Source organism: Callorhinus ursinus, unplaced genomic scaffold (genome assembly GCF_003265705.2).
Source record: "Callorhinus ursinus isolate GAN/ISIS: 27379988/994484 unplaced genomic scaffold, GSC_fseal_2.0 scaffold19, whole genome shotgun sequence".
In the NCBI taxonomy this organism is placed as follows: domain Eukaryota; kingdom Metazoa; phylum Chordata; class Mammalia; order Carnivora; family Otariidae; genus Callorhinus; species Callorhinus ursinus.
This window is the reverse complement of record NW_027397081.1, coordinates 25,784,136-25,809,727: the sequence shown is the minus strand read 5'-3', so window position 1 is coordinate 25,809,727 and position 25,592 is coordinate 25,784,136. Positions and strand designations below refer to the sequence as shown.

At 49.4% G+C, this 25,592-nt stretch overlaps 1 protein-coding gene across 2 annotated transcripts in view; it reads right to left on the bottom strand.

The window, feature by feature from the left end:
* ST14 (ST14 transmembrane serine protease matriptase) overlaps positions 1-16,504 on the bottom strand; it is a 42,495-nt gene extending 25,991 nt beyond the window's left edge. The window contains exons 1-2 of one of the 2 annotated variants that reach the window (XM_025893866.2): positions 16,261-16,503; positions 1,809-1,862 (exon numbers count right to left, since the gene is read on the bottom strand). Coding sequence is in view for 1 of the 2 variants with exons in the window: in XM_025893865.2 (XP_025749650.1) it covers positions 16,261-16,341 (81 nt within the window). In the remaining variant the exon portion in view is untranslated. Of the gene's footprint in view, positions 1-1,808; positions 1,863-16,260 lie in introns of both variants that reach the window. The other variant, XM_025893865.2, reaches the window with a different exon arrangement.
* Positions 16,505-25,592: the final 9,088 nt, after the last annotated feature.

Sequence of the window (25,592 nt, the reverse complement as noted above, 5' to 3'; positions counted from 1 at the left end):
CGTTGTCTCTCTCTGTCAAATTAATAAATAAAATCAAAAAAGATTTTATTTATTTATTTGACAGAGAGAGAGAGAGAGTGCGTGAGAGCAGGAACACAAGCAGGGGGAGTGGGAGAGGGAGAAGCAGGCTTCCCGCTGAGCAGGGAGCCCGATGCGGGACTCGATCCCAGGACCCTGGGATCGTGACCTGAGCCGAAGGCAGACGCTTAACGACTGAGCCACCCAGGCGCCTTGGACCTATAACCCATTTTGAATTAAAAATTTTTTTATTTGGTGCAAGGTATAGATGAAAGTTCTTTTTCTTTCTTTCTTTCTTTCTTTCTTTCTTTCTTTCTTTCTTTCTTTTTTTATATGGATATCCAATTGTTCCACTATAATTTGTTGCACAAACCATCCTTTGTCTACTGAGTTGTCTTTGCCTCTTTATCAAAAATCAGTTGTCCAAGGGGCGCCTGACTGGCTGTTGGTAGAGCAGGCAACTCTTGATCTCAGGGTCAAGAGTTCAAGCCCCTGTTGGGGAAAGAGCTTACTTAAAAAAAATTATTTTTAAATTATTTTTTAATTTTTTTAATCAGTTGTCCATATATTTGTGGGTCTATTTCCAGACTCCATTCTATTCCATTGCTCTCTTTAATAATGTTTAATGTGGGTCTATTCCCAGATCCATTCTGTTCAATTGACCTCTTTATGTATGTTTATGCTAATACCGTACTGTCTTCATTACTGTAGCTTTGTACATCAAAACACTTTTTGTTTAAGATTTTATTTATTTATTTTGACAGAGAGAGAGACAGCGAGAGAGGGAACACAAGCAGGGGGAGTGGGAGAGGGAGAAGCAGGCTTCCCGCAGAGCAGGGAGCCCAATGCGGGGCTTGATTCCAGGACCCTAGGATCATGACCTGAGCCGAAGGCAGACGCTTAACGACTGAGCCACCCAGGCGCCCCCAAAAAAGCTTTTGAAATACTAAGTGAGTTTAGCCAGGTTGCAGGATTCAAAATTAATACACCAAAATCAACTATATTTCTACATATTAGCAATGGCCAACTGGAAATTTAGAGAATTTTTAAATACCATTTACAATAAATATGAAATACTTATGGGGCAAATCTGACAAGGGATATACAAGATCTGTACACTAAAAAATACGAAACTGCTGAGAGAAATTTTAAAAGACCTAAATAAATCAAGTAATATCCCAGGTTCAAGGATTAGAAGACTCAATATATTTGGCTATTCTCCTCAAATCTGTCTAGAGATTCAATATAATCTTGATCAAAATCTCAGCAGGCTTTTTGGAGAAATTGCTGAAGTGCTTCTGAAATTCATATGGAAATGCAAAAGACTCTGAATAAAAAGAACAAAACTGGAGGACCAACGTCACCTAATCTCAAGCCTTATTATAAAGGCAATGAATCTTTTTTTTTTATTTTAAAAATCACATATTTCACTCCCAAGACTGATGTTTTATTCTTTGACGGTTACTTTTTAGAGCAGACTTTTCTTATTTTATGAATGCACTACCTTCTTGGTCTTTCTTAGGATACTAATTTGGTCGGTTTTTTTTGTTTTTTTTTTTACATTAGAACTTTGTCTTCACCTTTCTCTTTCAGGGTGTAGATTTTTCATTAAATGCCCAATGGTCCTTGGTAGTCTAATCAGATTTACAAATGAAAAAATAGTAAGGCTTTGGCTAGACTCTCTGAATAGAGTGTGTGTATGTTTACATGTGTTAGGTAAAAATGTAACAAAATAATAGCTTATGAAGTTTATTTTCAATTTTCAGAGTAATTGCACAATATTTTCTTACCTGATCCTCACAACAATCCTGGAATCATTCATGACTGGTGCCATCACGCCCACTCTATAGATAAGGCAGGGAGAAATGATGACTGCAAGCCAACAGACTTGGTGGCAGACCCAGATTTAAGCCTGGTTTTCTACCTCCCAATGTGATCTGCTTCAGGAACTCAGGAAGCAGGTACTAAGGGAAATGGAAAGCAAGCTCCTTGGGAAGGGGAAAGTGGCTGACAGCATGGACAGTGGACCCCAGGGGCCACCCCCAGCCTTGCTATACAGCAAAAGTGTCAGCTTTGGGACTGGCTCAATGGCAGGGCCTTGGTTGTCCCTACTGTGTGAATTCTGGGGCTCCACTCTGCCCAGACATGCTGTTTAATCAGTAACTAGACTGTTTGCTTTTATAACCCTACTCTCAGCTCCATTCTTAGGCATATTAGAGATCATCTTGTCTAACCTAGTCACTTTATTGATAAGGAAACTGAGGCTGACAGAGAGGGAGTGACCTGTCCAAAGTCACAAAGGCAGTGAGGTCAGAAAGCAGCAAAGCCGAGACAAGAGCCATGTCCTTCCAACCCCACGTGGGGTTTCAGGCCCGCACATGATCCATCTGCCTCCAGAGGAGGGGGGACAGGGAGCTCCCATCCACTAGATCTCCACTGCATACATAACCATCTCTCTGCACATACCAATCTCTCTGCAGGGCCATAAAGCCAACGGGAGACAAAGTATGCCAGTCCCTGCTTCTGCCTCTTCTTTCTCTCTTTCATAAAAGTAAACACATCAGCAGGTGCACATAAAATCTCAGTGCTGTGAAGCCAGGTGCTTGCTTATCATGAATAGAGATAGAAGCTACAAAGCTCTTGTGGCCAGTTCCCACTGGCCAGCTCAAGTTAGATCACGGCCAGAGTCCCCAGAAACACAGGATGGCTCAAGGCCAGCTCAGACAAGAGAGCAAGGAATGACCTCCCAAAGGACAGATGCATATAAAGGGCTTGGAGTACACACACACTGAAAACCAGGAGGATTGAAGGGGTAGAACCCAAGGGACAGACTGCAGGGACAAGATCAAATTACCACCATTTCCGTCCAACTTCCTGGAGGGAAACAGAGGAGGTACAGTCCAGAAATCCAGGGACTGTCCAAAAGAAATTGACTTAGAGAAGGTATGTGATGATATAAGAAAGACTCTTGCAGTCACCGGACTCCCATCAAGTAAAAAACTCACCAGACCTGAAAGCTAAATGCTAAGCAAACAAAACCTGGTGTTCAAGTCAACCAAAAAAAAAAAAAAAAAAAAAAAAATCCTTCCACTTTGAAAGGAATCTTCTCCCAGGTTCCCTGTCACCAGCTCCAACTCTCCAGGACCCACCCTCTCACGGGCTCCAGGGACCAGCAAATCCAAAGCCAGAACCTGCCATTGTAGCTCAGAATGTGCTCCTCACTAGAGAAAAGGCAACTGGTAAGTGTGTACATTTGTAAACAGCAAAAATAACACCAACTAACCAAAAATCTACACAAGATTTCAATCAGAACGGATGGGGGAAAAAAATTAATCTTCACGCTAGACTTTTTTTGTTTGTTTTTTTGAAGATTGTTCCTCATTTGGCTACAGCTGGGTGGGACCTGATGGGAAGGCAGGGTATGAAACTAAACACTAAAGAAGTCACTCAGAGTCCTGGGATGACATCACACAACAACTGGTAATCTGCTTCTGCTGCTGAAGGTCAAGATCAAGGGGCAGAGGTGATGTCACTGGCGGGAGACACAGGTGTTTTGCTCCGGCCTGAGATGAGGACAAGGGTGGCTGGCTTCATGTGACACCATCAGCTCTGTCGCCGACTTGTGGCAGATGCTCTTCGCCTCCAGCTTTGGTGGCTAGTGTACCCACCGCCAGATGAGCTGGGTCCCAATTCCACCATCCACCACACAGCACAGTCATGCAAACATCCCTCAGATTGTTCAAGCAGGAAAGGACAATAGTCGGAGCCTCTGCAATGGTTTTCCAAGGTGAGGAGGTATTCTGTAGCACTCGAAAAAGCCCTCTTTTGCAAGGAGCAAGACAAAGCCAGCGTATCTCCCCGGGGCCACCCCCCCGATGCCGGTTCGAGTCTAATCCTGGCCAAATTCCCCAGAAATACAGCATGGCTCAAAGTTACCTGACACAACAGGGCAAAGAATGACCTCCGAACACGAGCGCTGTGTTGGTCATCCTGGGCGATACTGAGCACAGACATGCACAGAACTGACCCACCAGAGGTGACCCTGGAGAAAGGCCTCTTTTTCCAGTTGCTGATTAGGAAGGGAGGTGGGTCCCTACGTAGCTGGGCTCTCTCCAAACTCAGCTGCTGTGGACCGAGAACGGCCAGCCCATGCACAGGCTCCCCGAAGGCAGAGACTCCCCAGTGACCAGCACAGAGAGGACACTTGATTTGTTCAGCACCGGGGGGGGAATCCTCCACCCACCCAACCACGCTGAGGCAATCGATCCCACAGAAGCTAGGAGTCTCAAGAAACCCACAGGAGGCTCCAGTTCCCATGATCATACCACTTCAGCATTTCCCAGGCTTGTCAGGTCATGAAAAATCATAGAAGAATAAAATAAAGCAAACACAGGGCTTGCCCGGCATCCAGATTCCCAAGCCCCTCTCCCTGAGATTCTGATACAGGAGGTCAGGGGCAGGGCTCCGGCATCTGGAAGTTTAACAAGACCCCCAGGTGATTCTTAGGAACCTGACAGTTCAAGAGAGGCTGCCTGCCATCTTGCAGAGGCTGCCTGCCTGGCTCACCCACTTCCCATTGCTGTGAGGGGCCCGCGAGGTTGAGTCTCACCTGCCCCATCTTAAACAACCACCTGCATGTGAGGAACCTGCTATACGGGCTGCGCTTTGCTTCTTGCCCTGGGATCCTCCCACAAGAGGGTCCCGGAATAGGGGATCAGCGTCACCCCGAAGTCGCTGAGGCTGCCACCAGAGCTCCTCAGAGAGGCGCACTCCCAGCTGAGGCCTGGTCAGCAGGCGGTGAAATCCCTAAACCCTTTTTGGTGCCCAACCCTCTCACCCTTGCCCTTTGACCCCGTCCCTGTCCTCAGCGGACACACCAGAAGCAGCTGCTGGGAAAGAGGTGAGGCTTCGGGGCCCCAAGGAGGATCCAGAATTACCTGTGGATCTGTGACCATCTAGGGGAGCAAAAAGCTGACCCACAGCCAACAGTTTCTACCTGAAGGAAGTAAATCACAGCTCTGCTCACTTGGTCGGAGCAGGAAGGAAAGTCCCCTGGGGCCTGACTCAGCCACCGTGGGTGCTCTGTCTGCACTGAGACCCCATAGTGCTCTCACGGCCAGTATCTGGCTGCTTCAGGTGTCCCCCGGTGTCCCCTCGCCAGACCCTGCCCACACAGCCACGGGTTGGGGCCACACACCCCCACAGCAAGACCCCACAAGGGAATAGAAAACAGACCCACAGATCCAAATTCCTTCTTTCCTTTTTGAGGGGTTGGGTTGGTCATCACCTGGATGAGGGGTCGGGCCTGAGAACCCTGAGCCACTGGGGAAAATATTTCTCACTGTGCCTCAGTTTTCCCCCTCTAAAAAGTGGGTTAATAACCCCTTCCAGCCTTCTAAGTAGAGGTGTTGTAAAACATAATTAGCTGGTTCCTGCTAATGACAGAGGCCTCCCTACTATCGTCCTTCGATTCTCATTTCTCCACCCACAGTCCATCAACCTGCCTAAATTGACCAAGGCCCATCCCTCCCTCTGGTCTCGTCGAACAGCCGGAGTTCAAGTTCAAATATCACAGTGAAACAAACAAAACAACCGTGCAGCCTCAAAGGTAGCCCGTGTCCCCTGCCCTCTTGTCACTTGCCCCTGACCAAAAGCACCAGGAAGGCCTTGTGCTCCCTTCCCAGCACCCACCCCTCCCATCCTGCCCTCTGAGGAAGGCGGGGACTGGCCTGGGGCAGAGAAGGGAGCCCTCCTAGGGACCTCTGCACCCGCCCACAGCCCAGAGGCGACTCACCTAGCAAAGCCATCAAGTCTGCCATCTACTTATATTCTAGGCCTCGGTCTACATGTCAAGTTTCCGGTCATTTCCAAAATATTTTTTAAAACATGAAAATCCATTTCAGGGGCGCCTGGGTAGCTCAGTCGGTTGAGTGGGTGACTCCTGATTTTGGCTCAGGTCATGATCTCAGGAGTCCTGGGATCAAGCCCCACATCGGGCTCTGCATTCAGCAGGGAGTCAACTTGGAGATTCTCCCTCTCCCTCTGCCCTTTCCTCCCCCTCTCAAGTATATAAATCTTTTTAAAAATCCATTTCGAATGCAATTGTTTGCAGAACCTCAAAATAATAAAATAATAAACAGACTGGTTCAAGTAGCCTCAGGACCCAGAGGGTATCCAGACTATTCCTTGAAACATTGCCTTCAAGGTCTGTGACAGGTTTCCAAGCCACGGAGTTAGACGATGCCTAACCCAAGGCCTTCCTGGGGGCTACAGGAAAGGGGTCAAAGCCCACAGAGGCTCTGGGGATGCCCTGATAGTTGCCAGGGCCCTCACCCCCTTCGTCCACGTGCCTCACAGCTCCGGGAGGGATGGAGAGGCCACCACAAACATATTCATGATTTCTGTGTATCTTTGTGCTCCGTTAGGGATTTTAAATACAAATTATCTCTAATTCCTAGAGTAGGTTTCATTTCCAGATGAGGAAATGCATAAAGGAGGGTAACATCAAAACCCCAGACAGCTAAAAAGTGGCAGGGTGGGATTCCAGATTCCAAAGCCGGTGTTCTCGAGGGGTTCGGCTATCATCCCTTCTCCCCCAGTGTACAGACAAGCACACTGAAGTGCAGAGAGGAACCACCTTAAAGAACACTCTGCAAAACTCCACCTACGACAGAACCCGTGTCTGGGGCCCAAGAGGTGAGAGGGCTGGCCCAACGCTATATATGCATTTCACCCCTTCAACACTGGTCTAGGGGTGTTGACTCCCCCCACCTCTGACTTTGCCCCCAGCCAGGAAGCCCCCCACACCTGTAAGGAGCTGGGATGCTGCCCCCATCCTGCCCACTCAGAATGGCTCTGCTCTCCTCACCACCTACCAAACCCACCTGCCCTTGAAAACACAGCCCAAGGCTCTGCCCCTCCAGAAAACCTGCATGGACCACCTTCACCTACAGTACTTTCTCTTGGAACCTCACCTCCCTTATGACCCGTACCAGCCACTTGGCATCAGTGATATTCCACTGCCATGCTAAGACCAGGCAGTCCTAGGGGGTCAGGGTACCCCCGTTTCTTCTTCATACTGCTTCTCTCCCCAACCCCCTCCATGACCTTGCCCAGAGGTAGCACCTGATTGGTTGGTTGATTGAATGAGGGACCTCTTTTTCCCTAGCCACACTTGGGTAGCCTACCCAGGGCAAGCTGGGAATCTCCCAGGTGCCAGGGCCCAGGAGTTTCCAGACTCATATCCCAAGGTACCTTCATCTACCTGGAAGGGGACAGAATCGTCAGTCTACACCCCAGGGTTCTTGTTGACAGCCTCCCAAGCTCTCTGGTGTCAGACCTGGCCTGGCCACCTGCTTTGGGCAGCCCCACCTAAGTATGGACTCTCCCAGCCTCTCCCTCTCCAAGTCTTCAATTAAATGTTCCCCCCAGGACACAACCTCTTTTGTAATTCAATCTCTGCTACCAGATCAGGTGGCAGTGAGCACCACAAGCAGCCCCTGCCCTACCCCAGGCTCTCATCCTCCTCCCGTATGCCAGGGCCCGGGTCCTTAATCTCCTGAGATCCTCTGCCCGCCCCTCGCCTCTCCTGCCCCCCCCCCACCCGCCCCATGTCCGCTATTCAGGGGGCTGGTGGATCCGCTGGCAGCAGCACAACCAGAGAGTACACCCGAAGTGAAACGAGAGAGCCAAGAGGTGAGGGCAGGGCCATGCAACTCTTTTCATTCTTTTCCTCGACTTCTCACTGAACCCACATTCTGACTTCACAGGCTAGTGCTTTTTTCATTTACTGCATTTTTTTTATTGAGAGAACTAGGTTCACGTGCAGTTATAAGACATAACACAGGAAGACATCCCTTGTACACTCTGCCCAGTTTCCCCCAACGGTAACGTTTTGTAAAATTGTACTATTATACCACAACTCCGATATAACCCACTGATGTAGGTTTCTGATTTTACTCGTACTCATCAGTGTGTGTGAGTATTAAGGTCCAGGCAACTGATCACGTAACTGATTACGGGCGTAGGGTACTACAGCTACCGCCCTTCGGTAGCCACGCCCACCTCCTCCCCGCCCCCTCCCCGAGGGTCTATCCTCCTATTCTAAAACCGTCCTTTCAAAAATGTTACATAAATGAATCATCCAGCATATAATCTTTTAAGATTACTGGCTTCTTTCACTCAGCAAAATTCCCTGGAGAATCATTTGAGTCATCGCAGGCACCAAGAGCTGGTTCTTTCTATTGCTAAAAAGTATTCCACACAGGCACCCCGGTCTGTGTTAACAGCTTTTCCGTTAACCCTTTCTAACAGCTGCCTGAGTGGACCCAGGAATCTGCAGAAGTTAGTGGGAAAGCCCCAAGCCCACCTTGCTTCCTGGAACTGACTACATTCCCAAAGCCTCTGCTCAGGCACGTTTATAGAGCAATAAACCAAGGGGTCAGTGGGAATGAGAGGCCTGGATAGGCCTGGATAACAGGAAAGTACGGTCCTGCGGGGAAGGCGCCTGGAGGCCCAAGTCCACACTCTAGGGAGCCAGAATCCCTGTGGTGCAAGCAGGACAGGAAAGAGGTGAAAACCGCGAAGTGTGTCCTTGGAATCACATTCTTAGAGCTGGGACAGACTGTAGACACCATCTCATCTCCCATCTTCCCCGGGCCATTCTTTGGACGGGGGGTGCCCCCGGGGGGGGGGGGAGTGGGGGAGGATGATAATATTTTCCTTTCTTGCCAATCTTAGGAAGCTCTCCGTCACACCAATGTGATCAGCATCACAATAACTCCTGTACATTAGCATTACAATAGAACTGGCCAGATAGCTCCCGCCCTGGACAGCTCCTGAAAGACTTCAAGTCGGCAGTCATGCTCTGAGTCTGCTCCTGATCTGGCTAAACACGTTCCCCTCGATGATTCAAACGATGTGTTTTCTAAACCTCTGGCCATCTACAACCTCACAGGTAGCAATGTTCCCATGAAGACATGGTGCCCAGAATTCAACAGCATAATTCAAACACGGACCAGCGTGGTCTCCACAGGGGCTGTTTGTCAATTACCTCCCTCTTCCGGAGGGCTCTATCTCCATTAATCGTCCAATAATGCATTCAATTAGCACATAAAAAGAATAAAAGTAAATAATAATAAACAATGATATATCCACTTGATGAAAGCTTACGCAGCAATCAAAAATGGATTTTCAAAGGGTAGGTAATACCATGAAAAACTCTAAGAAACAATGTTAAATGAAAAAAAGACAATCAAAAAGTATATAAGCACTTCCCGTCCCTCTAAACTCAACTCTGGTGTCTCCCAAGGAGGGCCCCTCTCCCTCTGTTTTAGTCAGGTGACTTCCCAAGTGTTCCCTAGCACCCCAAGCACCCCCCCCAGTCCCAGCCTCTCACGGTCTCAAGGTCAACCACCTGCTCTTTAAAGATAGGAGAAACAGGCTGTCTTGTTCCACAATCCCAGCATGGGTTAACACAGTTAATAAATGTTTCACCCAGGGGCGCCTGGGTGGCTCAGTCAGTTAAGCGTCTGCCTTCGGCTCAGGTCATGATCGCAGGGCCCTGAAATCGAACCCCGCATCAAGCCCCCTGCTCAGTGGGGAGTCTGCTTCTCTCTCTCCCTCTGCCCCTCCCCCTGCTCAGGCTCGCACTCTCCCTCTCTCTCAAATAAATAAATAAATACAATCATTTTTTAAAAAAGAGACTGTGGGAAAATATAAGCCAAACTATTTATAGGGGTTATAAAACCCAGGGGAAAGAATTTCAGAGGAATTTTGCTTTCTACTTTGCGTATTTCTATATTGCTTGATACAAACAAACAAACAAAAAAACCTTCCTAACTTTTGTATTCAGAAAAAAAGCAACTTTTTTCTTTTAGAAAAAGTGCATAGGCAATACCAAATTATAAAAATGCCTTTCCAGGGCACTTTCCCCCATTTCTCAATTCTTTTTATTTATCTGAGTTATCCAAATTTTCTTTAAATATGTATATCTTGGTCTTTTTAATAATAATTTTAAAGGGTCTAACCAAATAAAAATACGGGGAAGGAGGAATTTCCTTTACATTTTAGGGAGCCACAGAACATGCCTGGCTTCTACTGAGCTTGCCGTTGACTCAAAATATTGGCTCTACTGTGGTGTCCAGCTTGTTCCTTCTCAGCCTCCTCCTCATATCCCAACCGTGGGAGGGAGGTGGTTTTGGTTTCCAGTGTTAGGGTGGTGCACTAAAGCACAGCATTTACTCAGAAGGCAGATGGACACAATCCCTGACACCCCACCATGCAGGCCGTCCAGGTCCTTCTGACTCAGAATTAAGTAAGCAGAGGTATTGGGCCTTTCCCTCCCTGGAGGCTGTCATCTACAGAGCTGATAAGCAAATACTCCAAGACTTCAGGAGAATTGTTAGTAAACAAGAAATAGCCTTTCCCTCCCAGGAGGCTGTCATCTACAGAGCTGATAAGCAAATTCTCCAAGACTTCATGAGAATTGTTAGTAAACAAGAAATGGCCCAGAACCCAGGAACTACGCAGAAGCAACCCCCAGGCCACGGCATAGAGTGACTTGTCCGCGAATGGACCCTCTTGGGCACATTCGTTGTCAGACCTGAGCCAGACCTCACTCTCCCTGTCTTCTAGCCCCTGGGCCTCCACCACGCCAAGCAGATAGAAGGCTGGTACAGAAATTCCCCAGGACACAAACTGTCTCCGCAACAAGGAACTCGATAAAACATATGCATTTGGTAAGGCAGGTAAGGAGGCATGAAAAATGTAAACAACCCGATCTGTTGGCTTGGGTAGGTGAATCTTTGCCTTTTTCATTTTAAAACTGCCTTTGTGATCGTAATCATGTGTATAATAAATAAAGCTACATTTTGTTCAAAGCCTTGCTGAAATCACATCTCCAGCCAGTCTCCTGGTCTACCAGATGAGTAACCTCATCAAAAGCGGAAACCAGACGAGTTTGGTGTGAGGGGTTTTTGTGGACTTGTGTTGGCGCCTGATGCTCACCACTCTGTTTAATGATGTGTTCCAGTACTTTGCTGGGGATATGCATCAATCACCATCATCCTTGGAATACAACTGTATAATGGCTTTGCGGTTAAGATCTAGGCTTTGAAGACACACAGATCTAGGTTTGAACCCTGGTATACCTCTAATTGCCTTTGGGCTATTATGCAAATTTTGGAGCCTCAGTATTCTCATCTGTAAACTGGGCTTTTTTTTCCCTTAGTTGCTGTGAGAAGAGAGAGAGATGATGAACTGAAATACACATACTGACTGATGGGTAGAAATGGTTGTAATCATAGTCCGCTCTACCTTTTCACTAACATCACCGAGTCAGAGAAACAAAGGATCCAAGATTTTGACCAGCTTGCCAACTGTCCCAAGGAATCTAAGGATTCTGTTGCTAAGCCTGGATAGAATAAGCAAATTCAGAAAATATGAGATTCCAAGACAGAAATTTTAGTAGAGACTTGCTTCTGGAAAAGTTCTTAACAAAGAAAAAGAGGCAATTACTATCTGAGCACTCTGAATAAACCCCAAACACCTTCTCACCACAGCCCGCCTGAGTGAGAATTCTCAGAGAAGCCCAGAAATTCCCATTCCCATCTGCGAATTGGCCATTATAATTATGGTAAGCCGCCAGCATCTCAGCAACATCCTAAGAAGAGAAATCCTGTTTCTACCCAAATTAAATTAATCCTTACCCTTAGTAATCCATCCAGTCCCGAGCGCACTGTCTGACACTCCAGTAGGCCGAGTACAGCAGACAGAGCCGGGTTTCAGATTCCAATCCCACTAGTGTTTCACTCTGTGACCTTAGGCAAGTTACTTAGCCTCTCTGTCCTCCACTTTCCCCACCTATGAAGGGGTAATAATAATACTAAGAGGTATATAATACATGGTCTATGCTCACCAAATGCTAGCAATGATCTAAACACTCCAGCAGCATACATACAATGTCAGAAGCAACACGTTTAGGCCCTGGGCTGAGGGGGCTGGGTCACACTCTCTTCTACGAACAGACTTTCTCTCTTAGGAGACACATGAGCCAACAGTCTGGGCAGGACCAGAGGCCAGAGAAGGAACTGACACCAGGGGAACTCCAGCACCACAGCGGCCACTGTCCACGGCCACGGCCACAATGCAGGCAGCCACACCCCCTGGGGGTGCAAGTGAGAGGCCCAGGTGGGGGAGGCTGTGATGATGTGGTGCCCCACCAACAAGCCAGCTCTGGGCAGACCACCCCACCCCTGGCACCACGGACAGTCCCACTGGTTTAGACGTCCCAGGCTTCTGACTTGGGCAGCGACTAAGCTAGGGTTGTCTTCTCTGCCTCAGTTTCCCCATCTTCCAAATGAAGCCATGAAGGTCCAGGTCTTTCCGGGACCAAGGTGCAGGGAGGCCCCCTGGAGTATGTAGGCTCCGTGTTCATTCACAATACCTGGGAGGTGAGTCCCCACCTAAAGAACCATCCCAGTTTCCCATCGCCCACCCTCCTGGCTCTCCCCTCACCCCCTGCACACACCTTCCCAGCACAGGGGCCTCTGAGAGAGCCCGGCACGCACTCAAGAGAACCCGGAAAGAAGGAAGTTGTTTTAAAGTTTTGTGTTGGGGGGGGCAGGAGGAAGAGGGGAAGGAGGAGTCAGTTACAGTGGTCGTGAGCTCACATTTCCTTCCCGTAGAAGGATCTTTCCCACAGAAGCTGCATAAAGGGTGCTCTCATTTCCCACAACTCCTCTAAGACAGTTCCTGTGTTCAGCAGGGCAGGCCGGCCGTTCTGGGAGGCCAGTGCCCCAGCAAGGCCCGGGTTCTTGGCCTCTGCACAAGCCTGCTACCAATACGACAGCACCTTCCTGTTGGTCGCTAAGCCTTTTCTTTTTTTTTTTTTTTAAGATTTTATTTATTTATTTGAGAGAGAGAGAGAGAAACAGCATAAGAGGGGAGAAGGTCAGAGGGAGAAGCAGGCTCCCCGCTGAGCCGGGAGCCCGATGTGGGACTCGATCCCGGGACTCCGGGATCATGACCTGAGCCGAAGGCAGTCGCTTAACCAACTGAGCCACCCAGGCGCCCGCTAAGCCTTTTCCAACTCAGCTAAGCCTTTTCCAACTCAGAAATCCAACCTGCGCCGATGTGTACACCACCCTGCAACTTACAAAGGGCTGTGATATAAAGTATCCCTTTTAATCCTTGCAACAAATCTGTAACACACGTCATCCTCATTTTATAGTCACAGAAACTGAGGCTCGGAGACATTAGGTAACACCTCTGAGATCACCTGCCAGGAAAGTGGAGGCACCAGGTCTTGGCTCCATCATGTTGGACGCTCCGGCACCACATCACAGATGGCCGCATCCCCCAGTTCCCCTACCCTGACCCTTTGGGCCTGGGGTGGATGCCTCCTACGTGACCCACCCCGGGCTTCTCTGGAATCTAGTACTTACCATACACACAGAACTTAATTCCCTGTATCCCACACATACTGGATGTTCCCTGCAGGCAGGGGGTCCCTGACTGGGGTCTGTCTCAGCATTATTGTTCAGTACCTGGCACTTGCTGTCAGTGGGTATCTAATAAATATCTGTTACATGGATGAGTGAATGTGTGAACAGTTCACAAAGAGATGACGCTATGAAAAGCCGCAGCTGTACAGCCTAGCCCCCACACTTGATTTCCCAGTCCTGGTCTCCACATGCCTAGGGGATACTGAGTCCCACCCAGGGCACTCCTGACTTGAGAAGGCACCAATGGATCCAGCAAATATTCAACAAGGGCCCAGACACTCAGTGAGGCAGGCTTTCCAGTTCTCATTGCTGGCCATAATAATTGGCATCTGCACACCTGCTATCATGGAGGGACGGTTCACACAATCCCCAGACACAATGTGTACGTCAGGGCCCTGGGGACAGTAGGGACACTGAGATGGCCACTTCCTGCTTGATGGGAACAGCTTGGGGTGGGGCAAGGGCTACAGTCATCAGCCTTGGGAAGGATGCAGCCATACACAAGAACCTCCAGACAGGACCTTTCTCCATCCATGCAGGAATGGAAGTAGCCAGAACATGGCACTTGAAAGCAACAGTCCCCCTGCGGGGCTCAGCATGACCCAGCCAGGCTCTGCTGACACCCAGGGCAAAACCAGGGGCAGCAGCTGCACCTGCTGATCAGGGAACAGGTCAAGGCCGAGTCTGCAGACCCTGACTGCAAACACTGCAAGGTGATCTGGGGAATGAGATTTCTGCTAAGGCATGGGATGGGAAGGAATATCTGAAGACTTCCTGGGAAATGGAAACGAGCTTTGGGCATAGTCGGCTACTTTCTTCAGGACACACTGCATCACATCTAATTTTTGCACATGTCTCTAAGCATGGCTCTCAGGACTGTGATTTCCTTAATGGAAGCAATCACATCTTACTTGTCTTTGAGAACCCTTCCTCCAAAATTCCTGGCCTGGGATCAGGTACAGAATTGGTTCAATGGAGCCTGGCAGGAGAAATAACATGACAGAGTGATCTATGTGAAGGAAAATCGCAGAATCAGAGGTGGAGGGGAGAACCCAATGGAAGAGAGAACGTGTGAGCTTCACAGAAGATGAGAAAACCAGCAGGGACCAAAGGGAAAAATAAACAAGGGCTTGCAGGTGACAAGAGAAAGCCGGCTGTCGGGGGTTCCGAGAGGAGTGTGGAGATGAGCCCCAGGCCTGGCCCCTCGTCAGGAGGGAGTGTGGGCGGAGGGGCAGCACAGACAAGACGATCCCAGAAAGGGAAGTTGAGGGGGAAAAAACAGCCCTGAAATAACAAATACCAAACAGCAGGCCCTCTGCTGAGGAGGCAGGAGGCTAGAGGCCCAGCAGGCAATTCTCAGGGATTCATAAACATGGCAGTTACAGAAGGGAAGATAAAAGGCATACATGGGGTGAACCGGCAGCCTCAAGCGGGGAGGCTCAGCAGGAACCCAATCCCAAGCCTCCAGGCTGGCTGCCCTGTCCGTGCTTCCTTCCACGCAGGGTGGAGAAAACAAGAGTAACCCAGCCTCGGTGACTACTTGGGGTCCGGCTAACCACAGCAGCCCCAGGATCTGGTCTTCTGCAAACTCCCTAAGTCACCAGGTCCCCCCTTGAAGAAAAGGAATTGATTTCAGAGAGCGCCAAAATGTGGCCTGACTTGGAGCAATGGCCACAATGTGGGGCAGCAGATGTTCCTGGACCAGGACAGGAGAGAAAGTAAGAGCCGGTGGTGCAGCAGAGCCCCCCATCATTTGCAGAGGGGAAAGCTCCCTCCCAAAACAGCCCCTGCCTCTCAGCGCCCACTCAACGTCCGCTGTGAGCTGGAGTTCACCCGCATTTTGGGAAACCCGGGGTCCCAGCTAGACAGAGGTAGAGGCCTGGTTGCTAGTCCCGCCTGGATGCCGCCACCTAGGTGTGTCCTTCAATAAAGGAACAACCCATTCCCAACTCTTTGCATTAAGGTTTAACGTCCTTGAGATCTTTCAAGAGGTCTCTCATTGTTTTGTCTGTCAAACAAGAGCTGCAGGCTTTGGGAGCTTCCAAAAGGCTCAAGACACATGTTCTCACATCCTTTCCCAGAGAATCACCTTCCCAAAGAGCTCCATCCCCTCTTCCAGGAGCCTAGGCAACCCCAACCCTGGAGTCCTTAGCACCTTAGCACCACCTTAGCTCTGGTCTCCCAGTTGCTCTCTACAAAGGTCACAAAATGCCTTCTGACCGGGAATGAAAAAAGCAAACTCCTGCAGAGGCCAAGGATGGCTCTGGTCCAAAGCCCCCTAGAAACCTCCCTTCCTCGGCCCAAATCACCCCACTCCGTGCCTTGGTTCCCTGCTTCTTTTTCCAGATGTGCACTAATAGCGCAGAGTTAATGGAGGGACCGAGAGGGAGCCCTTTTTTTTCGGGTCAGGGAAAGGACTGAGCGGGCAGGAAGGCCGGGGGAGAGATTGGGCGTCTCCAAGGACCTGGGGGTTGCCGCCTCCACCGTGGCCGGCTGGCGCGCGGCAGGGCTGGTACCAAAGGTCCGCCAGGCACCCGCCGAACAGGAAATTCCACCTGTCGGGCCGGCCAGCGCCCGGGCCACAAATGGGCAATGGAGCGGTTCCCTTTGCCAAGACAAAGCGCGGCGCTGCAGCGTCCGGGGCCCTCGGCGCCCGCTCGCATCGCCCAGCTCCCGGCCACTCGGGGTGGCTTCCCGGGCCCCGACGACGCGCGCGAAGCCCGCGCCCCTCTCCCACCTCAGGCCGCGAGCTGTACTTGAGTCCCGCGCGGAGGTCCTTGGCGCCCCCTCCGCCCTTGCGGGCCCGATTGCTCTTCATGGTCCCGGTGGCCGGCCGCGAGTCTCAGAGGCGTGGTCCCCGCGGACGGCTGGCTCCCATCGCCCACGGGGCGCGGGGGACGCGGAGGGCGCGGGGTGCGCGGCCGCGCAGGGGGGCGCGCGGGCTGCGCGAGGGGCGCGGGGGCGCGGGGGGCGCGGGGGGCGCGGGGCGGGCCGAGTTCCGGTCGCAGCCCGGCGTCCCGGCCGCCGGCGGTCGCTCTCGCCCTCACTCTTCCTGTCCCGGGCAGGTAGTTTCAGGGTGTGGCCTCCCCGGGCCCGCCCCGCCGCCCGGCCGCCCGGCCGCCCGGCCGCCTCGCCGTATCACCCTTCCCAGGCCCGCCGCCCCCTCGGCCCATGCCGCCCCCTCCGCCGCTCCCGCCCCGCGCAGGGCCCCAGGGAGAAGGGGAGCAGCAGGCCACGGCCCGGAAGGTGAGGGACAAGTAAGACTCGGCGACCTGCGTGGTGGTGGCCATTAGCATTAACTGTGGTGGTGGCCATTAGCATTAACCATACGGGCCCAAGGCGAGTATCTAAGAGCAACAAAAGTGAATGCACCGCTCTCCTCCCCTCCGAGAGGTGACCCTCTGCCCCCGAGACAACCCTTCCATCCGCCTCCTTGCCAACCATGGTTTCCCTCCCTCCCTCTGGCGTCTGCAATCTCTCTCCACCTTGCTACATGACTAGGTCTCAATTATAACCCCTCCAAACCCAAACAGAAACCAGAACTGCTCCTTGACCCAGCCTCCCCCTCCAGCCACTGCCCTCCGTCCTCATGGCGGAGGCCATTGCTGCCCTGTCCTCTCTGCTAGGAGGCCCTTACTGGGGTCTGTGTCCAGCTCTCCCTGGCTGGGTGACCAGAGACTCCAGTTGCTCCACCAAATGCCATATTACCTGTTCCCAGCACCCTTCACCTGTTTGCCACATCCTGTACTGATTGATCCCATCCTCCAATGCTCACCCCTTCCCTGGATTCTGGTCCTACTTTCTGGTCCCTAAAGGTCAAGTTTCCCAAAGTTGTCTCTTCAGCCTCCTCCCCTCTTTGGCTCCCCTTTCTGGACAACTCATCTCACCTAATGACTTCAAATAGGTAACTCTGCCTTCCTAATGTTGACATCAGGAAGGAGTGCTGGTTCTGCATTAATAATTGCTCGGGAACTTCTCCATTTGTGTTCTCCTGGTATTACATAGTCAACAAATATTACTGAGCACATATTATATGCTAAGCACTGTTGTAGGTGCTGGGAAACAAGAGTAAACAAAATAAAAATCGCTGCTTTGCAATCAGCAAGCCCCAAACTTCCTTCCCAGACTTGGCCATCTTCCTCTGGCTGTAATGGTAGTCTCCTAGACTCAAAATCTTGGAATTATCTCTGACTCTCCACCCTCTTACACCTTGGATCTAATTAGTTCCAAATCTGGCCAAGTCTTTCTCTCCAAGAGCTGACAGGTATAGCCCTTTCTTTCCTCCCCCCTTTCAAAGACCCCCTTGAATACAAGCCCTCATCACCCTTTTCCTGGATTTGTGTAAGAAGCAAATGGATCTCCTGTCTCCAGTTTGGTCCCCTCTGATCCCTCCTGGACACACCAGTCAAGTTACTCTTCCTAAGCCATGGCTTCTGTAAAACCTTCCCTGTCTTCTGGATCAAATCCAGCCTCCTTAGCATGACTCTCACAGTGTGACCTGTCTTCTTTTGCAGCCTTGCTGTCCCGCATTCCTGTTTGGACCCGGTCTCTGCAAACAGACTTCCCAACACGTGCACCTCTCCTAATGCTCCTCGTGCACAGAAAAGCCCTTCTCCTTCACACCCGTCTCTGCACATGGGGACAGAGTCACGCACAGTAGTCATGAGTGTGTTGTCATTGTTCACTGGGTGTTTTTCATTTTCTGCCTTCTGGGCATGGGCTAAGATTGCACTCCCTCCCCTTTGAAGTTAGGTGTGGTCATATGGCCAGCTGTGGACAAGGAATTGTTAAATGAGGAGGTAAACACCACTTCCAGGTAGGAGTATAAGGAAGTAATACACAATCCCATACCCTCTTCCCCAGTGAAGTACGTGTTGAGGTAAGATCTCCCCTCACCCTGTGATCCGGAGCGGCTGCAGTGAGCAGAGACTCTTGCTGATGTGCATTGGCCATGGAGCGTGAATGAGAAGCAAGCTCCGGGGATGGCATGCCCTGGGGAGTTGAGGGTTGTTCAATACTGCGGCAAGCCTAGGCCACCCTGATATATTACATCCTCCATGAGATTTTCCTTCCCTCTAAACCAGAACTAGGTCTGCTTGTACGTTTATCATGGAATTTATCACCTTCTCTTGGCATTTCTGTCAGCGTCTCACTCACCTTTGAGTCTCAGAGCGTAGCACACCAGCACGGTAACTCGGGTCAGTTTAATAAATGGAAAATAAGTCTGCCACTGTCCATAGAAAGCATTCCAAAGCTAACTAGAAGATATCAAAAATAATTTCCTGCGTATCGGGACAGAGTCACCGATGGTCCTTTGTAGGCACCACAGTTACTAATGATGCAATAGCTTGCTGTTAGTGTGGGTGATTGAAAGTAAGCCAGATCCCAGGTAAGCGAAGTGAGACGGCAAGCATGGCACTGAAACCCGCTGTCCTGCTGCAAAAGGAGCATCTCATATCACCGCCTCGGTTCCTAGGGCATCATCTCTTAGCTCCTGGAGCTAAGAAGTGCCTTGCCCACAGAAGGCCCACAGAAGGTACCGCTGAACACAATACACATGCAGTGAGTGCACGGACTCTGATTCCAGATTACGAGGAAGCCATGCAGCCCGAGACCCTTCTCTGGGATCACTGGGTCATGTCTATTCACGTTAAACCGATTTGGCTTAATCCTCGTAAAATTATATTATGTGAAATAAGTGCTTTTATTCCTAAATCATAAGCAAAGAAGGCCAAGAGCAGGCAGCCTGAAGGATGTAGCCAGGTTCTCATGCTCTTAAGGGGTAAATCCAGACTCAAACCCAGATTTCAGTTGGAGGCCGGGGTCATTTGCTGCAACGACCAACTCACACAGCCTCCATCATCCCCCAGCTCACCCCAGACCCTCCCAATCCAAAGCTGCCAGCCATGTCATGGCTCAGTCTTTCTCATACTGACCCCAGGACTCTGTCTGCTGGGGAAGTCGGGTCTATGTCCCTGGGACGCCCTCCGAAGGCCTCTCCAATTAGCCCACTGCTAATGTCCTTGGGGCCAGGGCCACTTAGAGCTTGTACAAGTGTGGAGCTGACCAGAGGCCAAAAAGCAGGCTTCAGGTGGTGATAACGTGGGAGAGAGAGTGGGGCCACATCAGGTAGATCCAGCCCCAGTTCAAAATCACACAGTGCTGTTATGGTCCAAGATAGAACCGGGGGCAACGCCGCTGAAGCAGATTGTGCCAGGAGGCCAATCCCACCCCTGCCAGGAGAAGTCTGCAGACAAGGAGTGGGGGGCATGGGGGAGGTTTAGCATGAACAGGGTAGAGCAGTGTGGCCAGTTACGGAGCCGTCATCTGTGAATGTATCCGCATCGTCTGGAACAACGGGGTTGACAGACTGGCCCCTAATACCACTTTTGCTTTTGTGCTGCTGCAGATCTAGCCCTTCCCGGTGGAAGGTGGAAACACGCTTTCTAAATACGAGTTGTTCAGTAGCCGCCAGGTGATTCTGCCTTCTCCCTGCATAACCACTTCACCCCACCCCACTTCTTCGCCTTCTGCAGAAATCCAAATTCCGCTAAAATATCACTCTGCGGAACCTTCTTCAGGCATATTAATCTCTTCTACCTCAGCTCCCCCAGAAATTGGTACACTCCTCAGGCAGAGCTTACATCATGGGCATTTGATTGTTCTGGTCCACGTAAGAGCTCTTTAAATGTCGTTGCAAGAAGCAATGAGTGAGGAGAGTCCATGAAGCTGATGGGAAAAGCAGCATATCAAGCCCTTGCTCCGGCTTCTGCTCTTGGGTTTCTTCATGTACAGTTTAACAATAAGAGTGTTTACCTTATATATCATAATTTTATGAGAATTAGACCTAATGGGTTCAATGTAATGACAGAGGGTTACACTTGTCCTTCTGTCACATACAGCACTCTCTCAGGAAGTTGACCTGACACAGTGATTGTAGAGAAGGGTCTCGGCCCGCATTGCTTCCTCTTAATCTGGAGTGGCATTAAGTGTACTGTGTGCATATTGCATTCAAATAATAGCACTCAATGCTTCCTGTGTGCAGGGCGTTTATTCTAGGAAGCCAGGAAGCAATACGAGACATCCTTTCCTAGCAGAACAGCAGGTTTAGTTAGTTAGTTATAGGTAAGCTCTAGGCCCAGTGTGGTACTTGAACTCACGACCCTGAGATAAAAGAGTCACATGCTCGGAGCGCCTGGGTGGCTCAGTCGTTAAGCATCTGCCTTCGGCTCGGGTCATGATCCCGGGGTCCTGGCATTGAGCCCCGCGTCGGGCTCCCTGCATCGCGGGAAACCTGCTTCTCCCTCTTCCACTCCCCCTGCCTGTGTTCCCTCTCTCGCTGTGTCTCTCTCTCTGTCAAATAAATAAATAAAATTTAAAAAAAAAGTCACATGCTCTACCGACTGAGTCACCCAGGCGCCCCTTTTTCAAGTACGATTTTTTTTTTTTTTTGGAGGGAAGATTACTTCATATGTGGTGGTGTGTTTCCATCTGGCTGTCTCTTTTATTTCCAGCTTCACGCTTGGATTCTAAATTCAGGAAATGTGGACAGTAACCTTTCAGTTTACCATTCTTTATTTACTGATTGAAATACCTCTTCAGGGCGAGATTTCCCGTCTGCACAGTTACCCAGGGGTAACGTTTGTATTGGAAAGGAAAGATAAAGACCTGAGTCTTTCCCTTTACTTAGCGGTTTTCAAAATAGTTAATCCCCGGGGCGCCTAGGTAGCTCAGTTAGTTAAGCGACTGCCTTCGGCTCAGGCCATGATCTCAGGGTGTTGGGATCGAGCCCCGCATTGGGCTCCCTGCTCGGCAGGAAGCCTGCTTCTCCCTTTCGCACTCCCCCTGCTTGTGTTCTCTCTCTCTGTCAAATAAATAAATAAAATTTTTTAAAAAAATAATTAATTCCCTAACATCTTCCAAAAGGACAAATTGGTGTTTGTTGGCTTGTTTTTGCGGTATTGTGAATTCTTGGATTTTTAAACGTATGTATTATGTTTTGGTTCATTGTCATTTTTATGCTTAGTGATGTTCAAACTGTCCTCTCTTTCAGGAGCGGGAGCCTCTTCTTCTTCATTTTCTTTTTTTTTTTTTTTAGTAGGCTCCATGCCCAGCACAAGCCCAACATGGGGCCCGAACTCATGAGCCTGAGATCAAGGTTTAGCTGAGACCAAGAGTCAGACACTTAACCGACTGAGCCACCCAGGTGCCCCGAATGGGAGCCTCTTCTAATTGGCTATGACTTTTGACTCAGTTCTACTCATCTTGGATCATTTATTTGCTTTCTGGTAAGAGTTGCAGGTTCTTCTTATATACTCATCCCTTGCGCAGACATGCAATCGGCCATTTCTTCAAGACATCCTGGTGTGTTTTTTAGTGAGAAACAGTATTTCAAGACAATCACCTGGGCATAAGGGATATTTATTCCTACTGAGTTGGTCACTGCTTCTGGGGATTTTGGTGATGGACAGAGCTAGGAATTTTTTAAAGAGATAAAATACCCAAGAAATTCATTTGTATATTTCCAATTCAAATTTAGGGCCACCGGGTACTGACAGAGCTTATTCTATCTTGTATCTGTATATTTTCCCCCACACTGAGAGTCCTTGTTCCCATGTCACTTTTTTTTTTGCCCTATCTTTTTTGTTAAATGAAGGTCACAAGTACAATTTTCTCATTAGAGTTCAGTGACTTCGTTTTTAATGCAGTTTTTGTCACCTTGCCAATTTACAAACAACAAAATACTCTAGCTAATTTGAGAAAAAAAAAAGAGGAAATTATTAAAAGATTCTTAGGAAGTTCGTAGAATCTCTGGGAGGCCCAGAGAGGCAAGAGCCAGGAAGCAGGCCAGCCACACAACAGGGCCGCTCACGAAGCTCCCCCAGCCCCCCACCGCTCTGGTCCAGGGAGTTAGCACTACAGCTCATGCCAGTGAGCTCGCCCTGCAGGCCAGTAATGCCACCCCCTGCCGCCCCCGAGCTGTCTGACTCTACTGTTACTCGAGCCAGAGAGTGACCCGTGTCCTTTCTTTGTTCCTTTTTGAATAAGTCTCCTGTGAGTGCACCTCACTGGCAATCCTAAGTTAGGCCTGTGCCCTACCTACAAACCAGTTGAGAAGTCGAGTTCTGTTTCCTGCCTTGGGTAGGCAGGACTCTTAATGTGGAAATCCTCCAAATACAGGAGGGCTGCTCGAAAGATACCCTGGTGTCTACAAACCAGGCAATTGCAGGTGCTCTGAGCTTGTCGTCTGGAATGTGCCCTCAGAGCCTTTCCGAAAGGCATTCTATTTACCCCAGGCTACTACTGATTTGATGCTCTGTCTAGACGGCATCACTGAGCACTTTCTTTCATCTGACTGCCCCTGTCCTATCCTTATCACCGACACAGCCAAGTTCACCCCTTCTTCCATCTGGTATGTGGAGCTACGCCCAGCCCACCACTCCCTGACCCATGGTGCTGCATTGGGCCTACATGGGCTTTTGATTTTTATTTTTTAAAAGATTTTTATTTATTTATTTATTTGATGGAGAGAGAGAGCACAAACAGGGGGAGCAGCAGCAGATAAAGGGAAAGGGAGAAGCAGGGTCCCCACCAAGCAGGGAGCCCGATGCGGGGCTCGATCCCAGGACCCCGGGATCATGACCTGAGCCCAAGTCAGATGCCCAACCGACTGAGCCACCCAGGTGCCCCTACATGGGCTTTTTTTAAAAAATCCAAGTACCCTGACTCATTTGCTTACTCATTCTGAGTTCAGTGCTCATGGGCCTAGTTAAAGGAACTCAAGTTTTAATCAAATAGTGTAAATATATGTGTGTGTGGCTTTAGAAGATTCTTAAAAAATATTATCTTCACTGCAATTAAGTAGACAATACCAGTACCTCAAGCACAGAACAAGAAAATGTTCCCACTGACATTTCTACTCCCAGTACAAACTCTTCAACGGCCACAACAATGGCCCAATGGTTACAACAATTATCATCTGATTAAGAAGTTGGTTAAAAGGTTCTGAATCCGGGCGCCTCGGTGGCTCAGTTAAGTGTCTGCCTTCGGCTCAGGTCATGATCCCAGGGACCTGGGATCGAGCCCCACATCGGGCTTCCTGCTCCGCGGGAAGCCTGCTTCTCCCTCTCCCACTCCCCCTGCTTGTGTTCCCTCTCTCGCTGTATCTCTCTCTGTCAAATAAATAAATAATCATTAAAAAAAAGGTTCTAAATCATCAAGATCATGAACTTACATCTATTAATAATGATGTTCCTCACTCTAAGTGTATGTTGGGCCTTGGGGTGTTAACAAGTCTTATGAGGCCAACATGATTAATGAGACTTAAAAATTAAATGTCCAGGGGCGCCTGGGTGGCTCAGTGGGTTGGGTGCTAACTCTTGACCTCAGCTCAGGTCTTCATCTCAGGGTCATGGGTTCAGGCCCCACATTGGGCTCCAACCTGGACATGGAGCCTACAATCAATAATCAATCAATCAATATCCAGTACATGACAAGCCACTGCATTTTTTAGTGCTTAAAGTCATACAATACTCAATTTAGTAGTTTACAAAATTTCATTAAAGAATGATAAGTGTACAGCCTGAGGTTCTTAATTACAAACCAAAGACCCTGTAGAATCACTTTTCCTGCCACAGTAAGAATGGCTTGAAACAATACAAAGAAAACAGGCAACACTATAATACATTCTTCTGTCAGTAAACACTGTTGGATGACTCACAGACTTGAAGAAACAAGCAAAAAAATGTTAGTGTATGGAAGATTTGGATGGAAGTACAGATGTTTCTTTCTTTCTTTTTTTTTTAAGATTTTATTTATTTGAGAAAGAGAGAGGGGAGAGGGTCAGAGGGAGAAGCAGACTCCCTGCCGAGCTGGGAGCCCCATGTGGGACTTGATCCTAGGACTCCAGGATCATGACCTGAGCCAAAGGCAGTTGCTTAACCAACTGAGCCACCCAGGTGCCCCAGTACCGATGATTCTATCACAGCCCAGTTTATGGTATAGTATTTGCCAGGTTTTTTTTTTTTTTTTTTTAAGTTTTTATTTATTTATTTGGCAGAGAGAGACACAGCAAGAAAGGGAACACAAGCAGGGGGAGCGGGAGAGGGAGAAGCAGGCTCCTGGCTGAGCAGGGAGCCCGATGTGGGGCTCGATCCCAGGACCCCGGGATCCTGACCTGAGCTAACAGCAAGATGCTTAATGACTGAGCCACCCAGGTGCCCCTTTGCCAGTTTTAATCATGAAGTACACAAGTACTGTCTCTTGAGCGAGCCCTGTGTCCTGGAGAAAGATATGTTTTCAACCGTTTAAAATAATAATACCTGGGGCACCTGGCTGGCTTCCCACCTCCGTGGGAAGAGCATGCTACTCTTGATCTCAGGGTCATGAGTTCGAGCCCCATGTTGGGCATAGAGATTACTAAAAAAAATAAATAAATTTAAAAAGATAGCTCTTGGGCGCCTGGGTGGCTCAGTTGGTTGGGCGACTGCCTTCGGCTCAGGTCATGATCCTGGAGTCCCAGGATCGAGTCCCACATCGGGCTCCCTGCTGAGTGGGGAGTCTGCTTCTCCCTCTGACCCTCTTCCCTCTCGTGCTCTTTCTCTCAAATAAATAAAATCTTTTTTTTTTAAAGATTTTATTTATTTATTTCACAGAGAGAGACACAGCGAGAGAGGGAACACAAGCAGGGGGAGTGGGAGAGGGAGAAGCAGGCTTCCCGCCGAGCAGGGAGCCCGATGCGGGGCTCGATCCCAGGACCCTGGGATCATGACCTGAGCCGAAGGCACACGCTTAACGACTGAGCCACCCAGGCGCCCCTAAATAAGTAAAATCTTTAAAAAAAAAAAAAAAGATAGCTCTTGGGGAAACTGGGTGGTGCAGTTAAGCATCCAACTCTTGATTTTAACTCAGGTCATGATCTCAGAGTCATGAGACTGAGCCCTGCATTTGGGCTCCTAGCTGGATGTGGAGTCTGCTTAAGATTCTCTCTCTCCCTTTCCCCCTCCCCCCAACCCCGCTTTCTCTCTCTCTAAAAAAAAAAAAAAAAGATAGCTCTTATACTTTTAATGA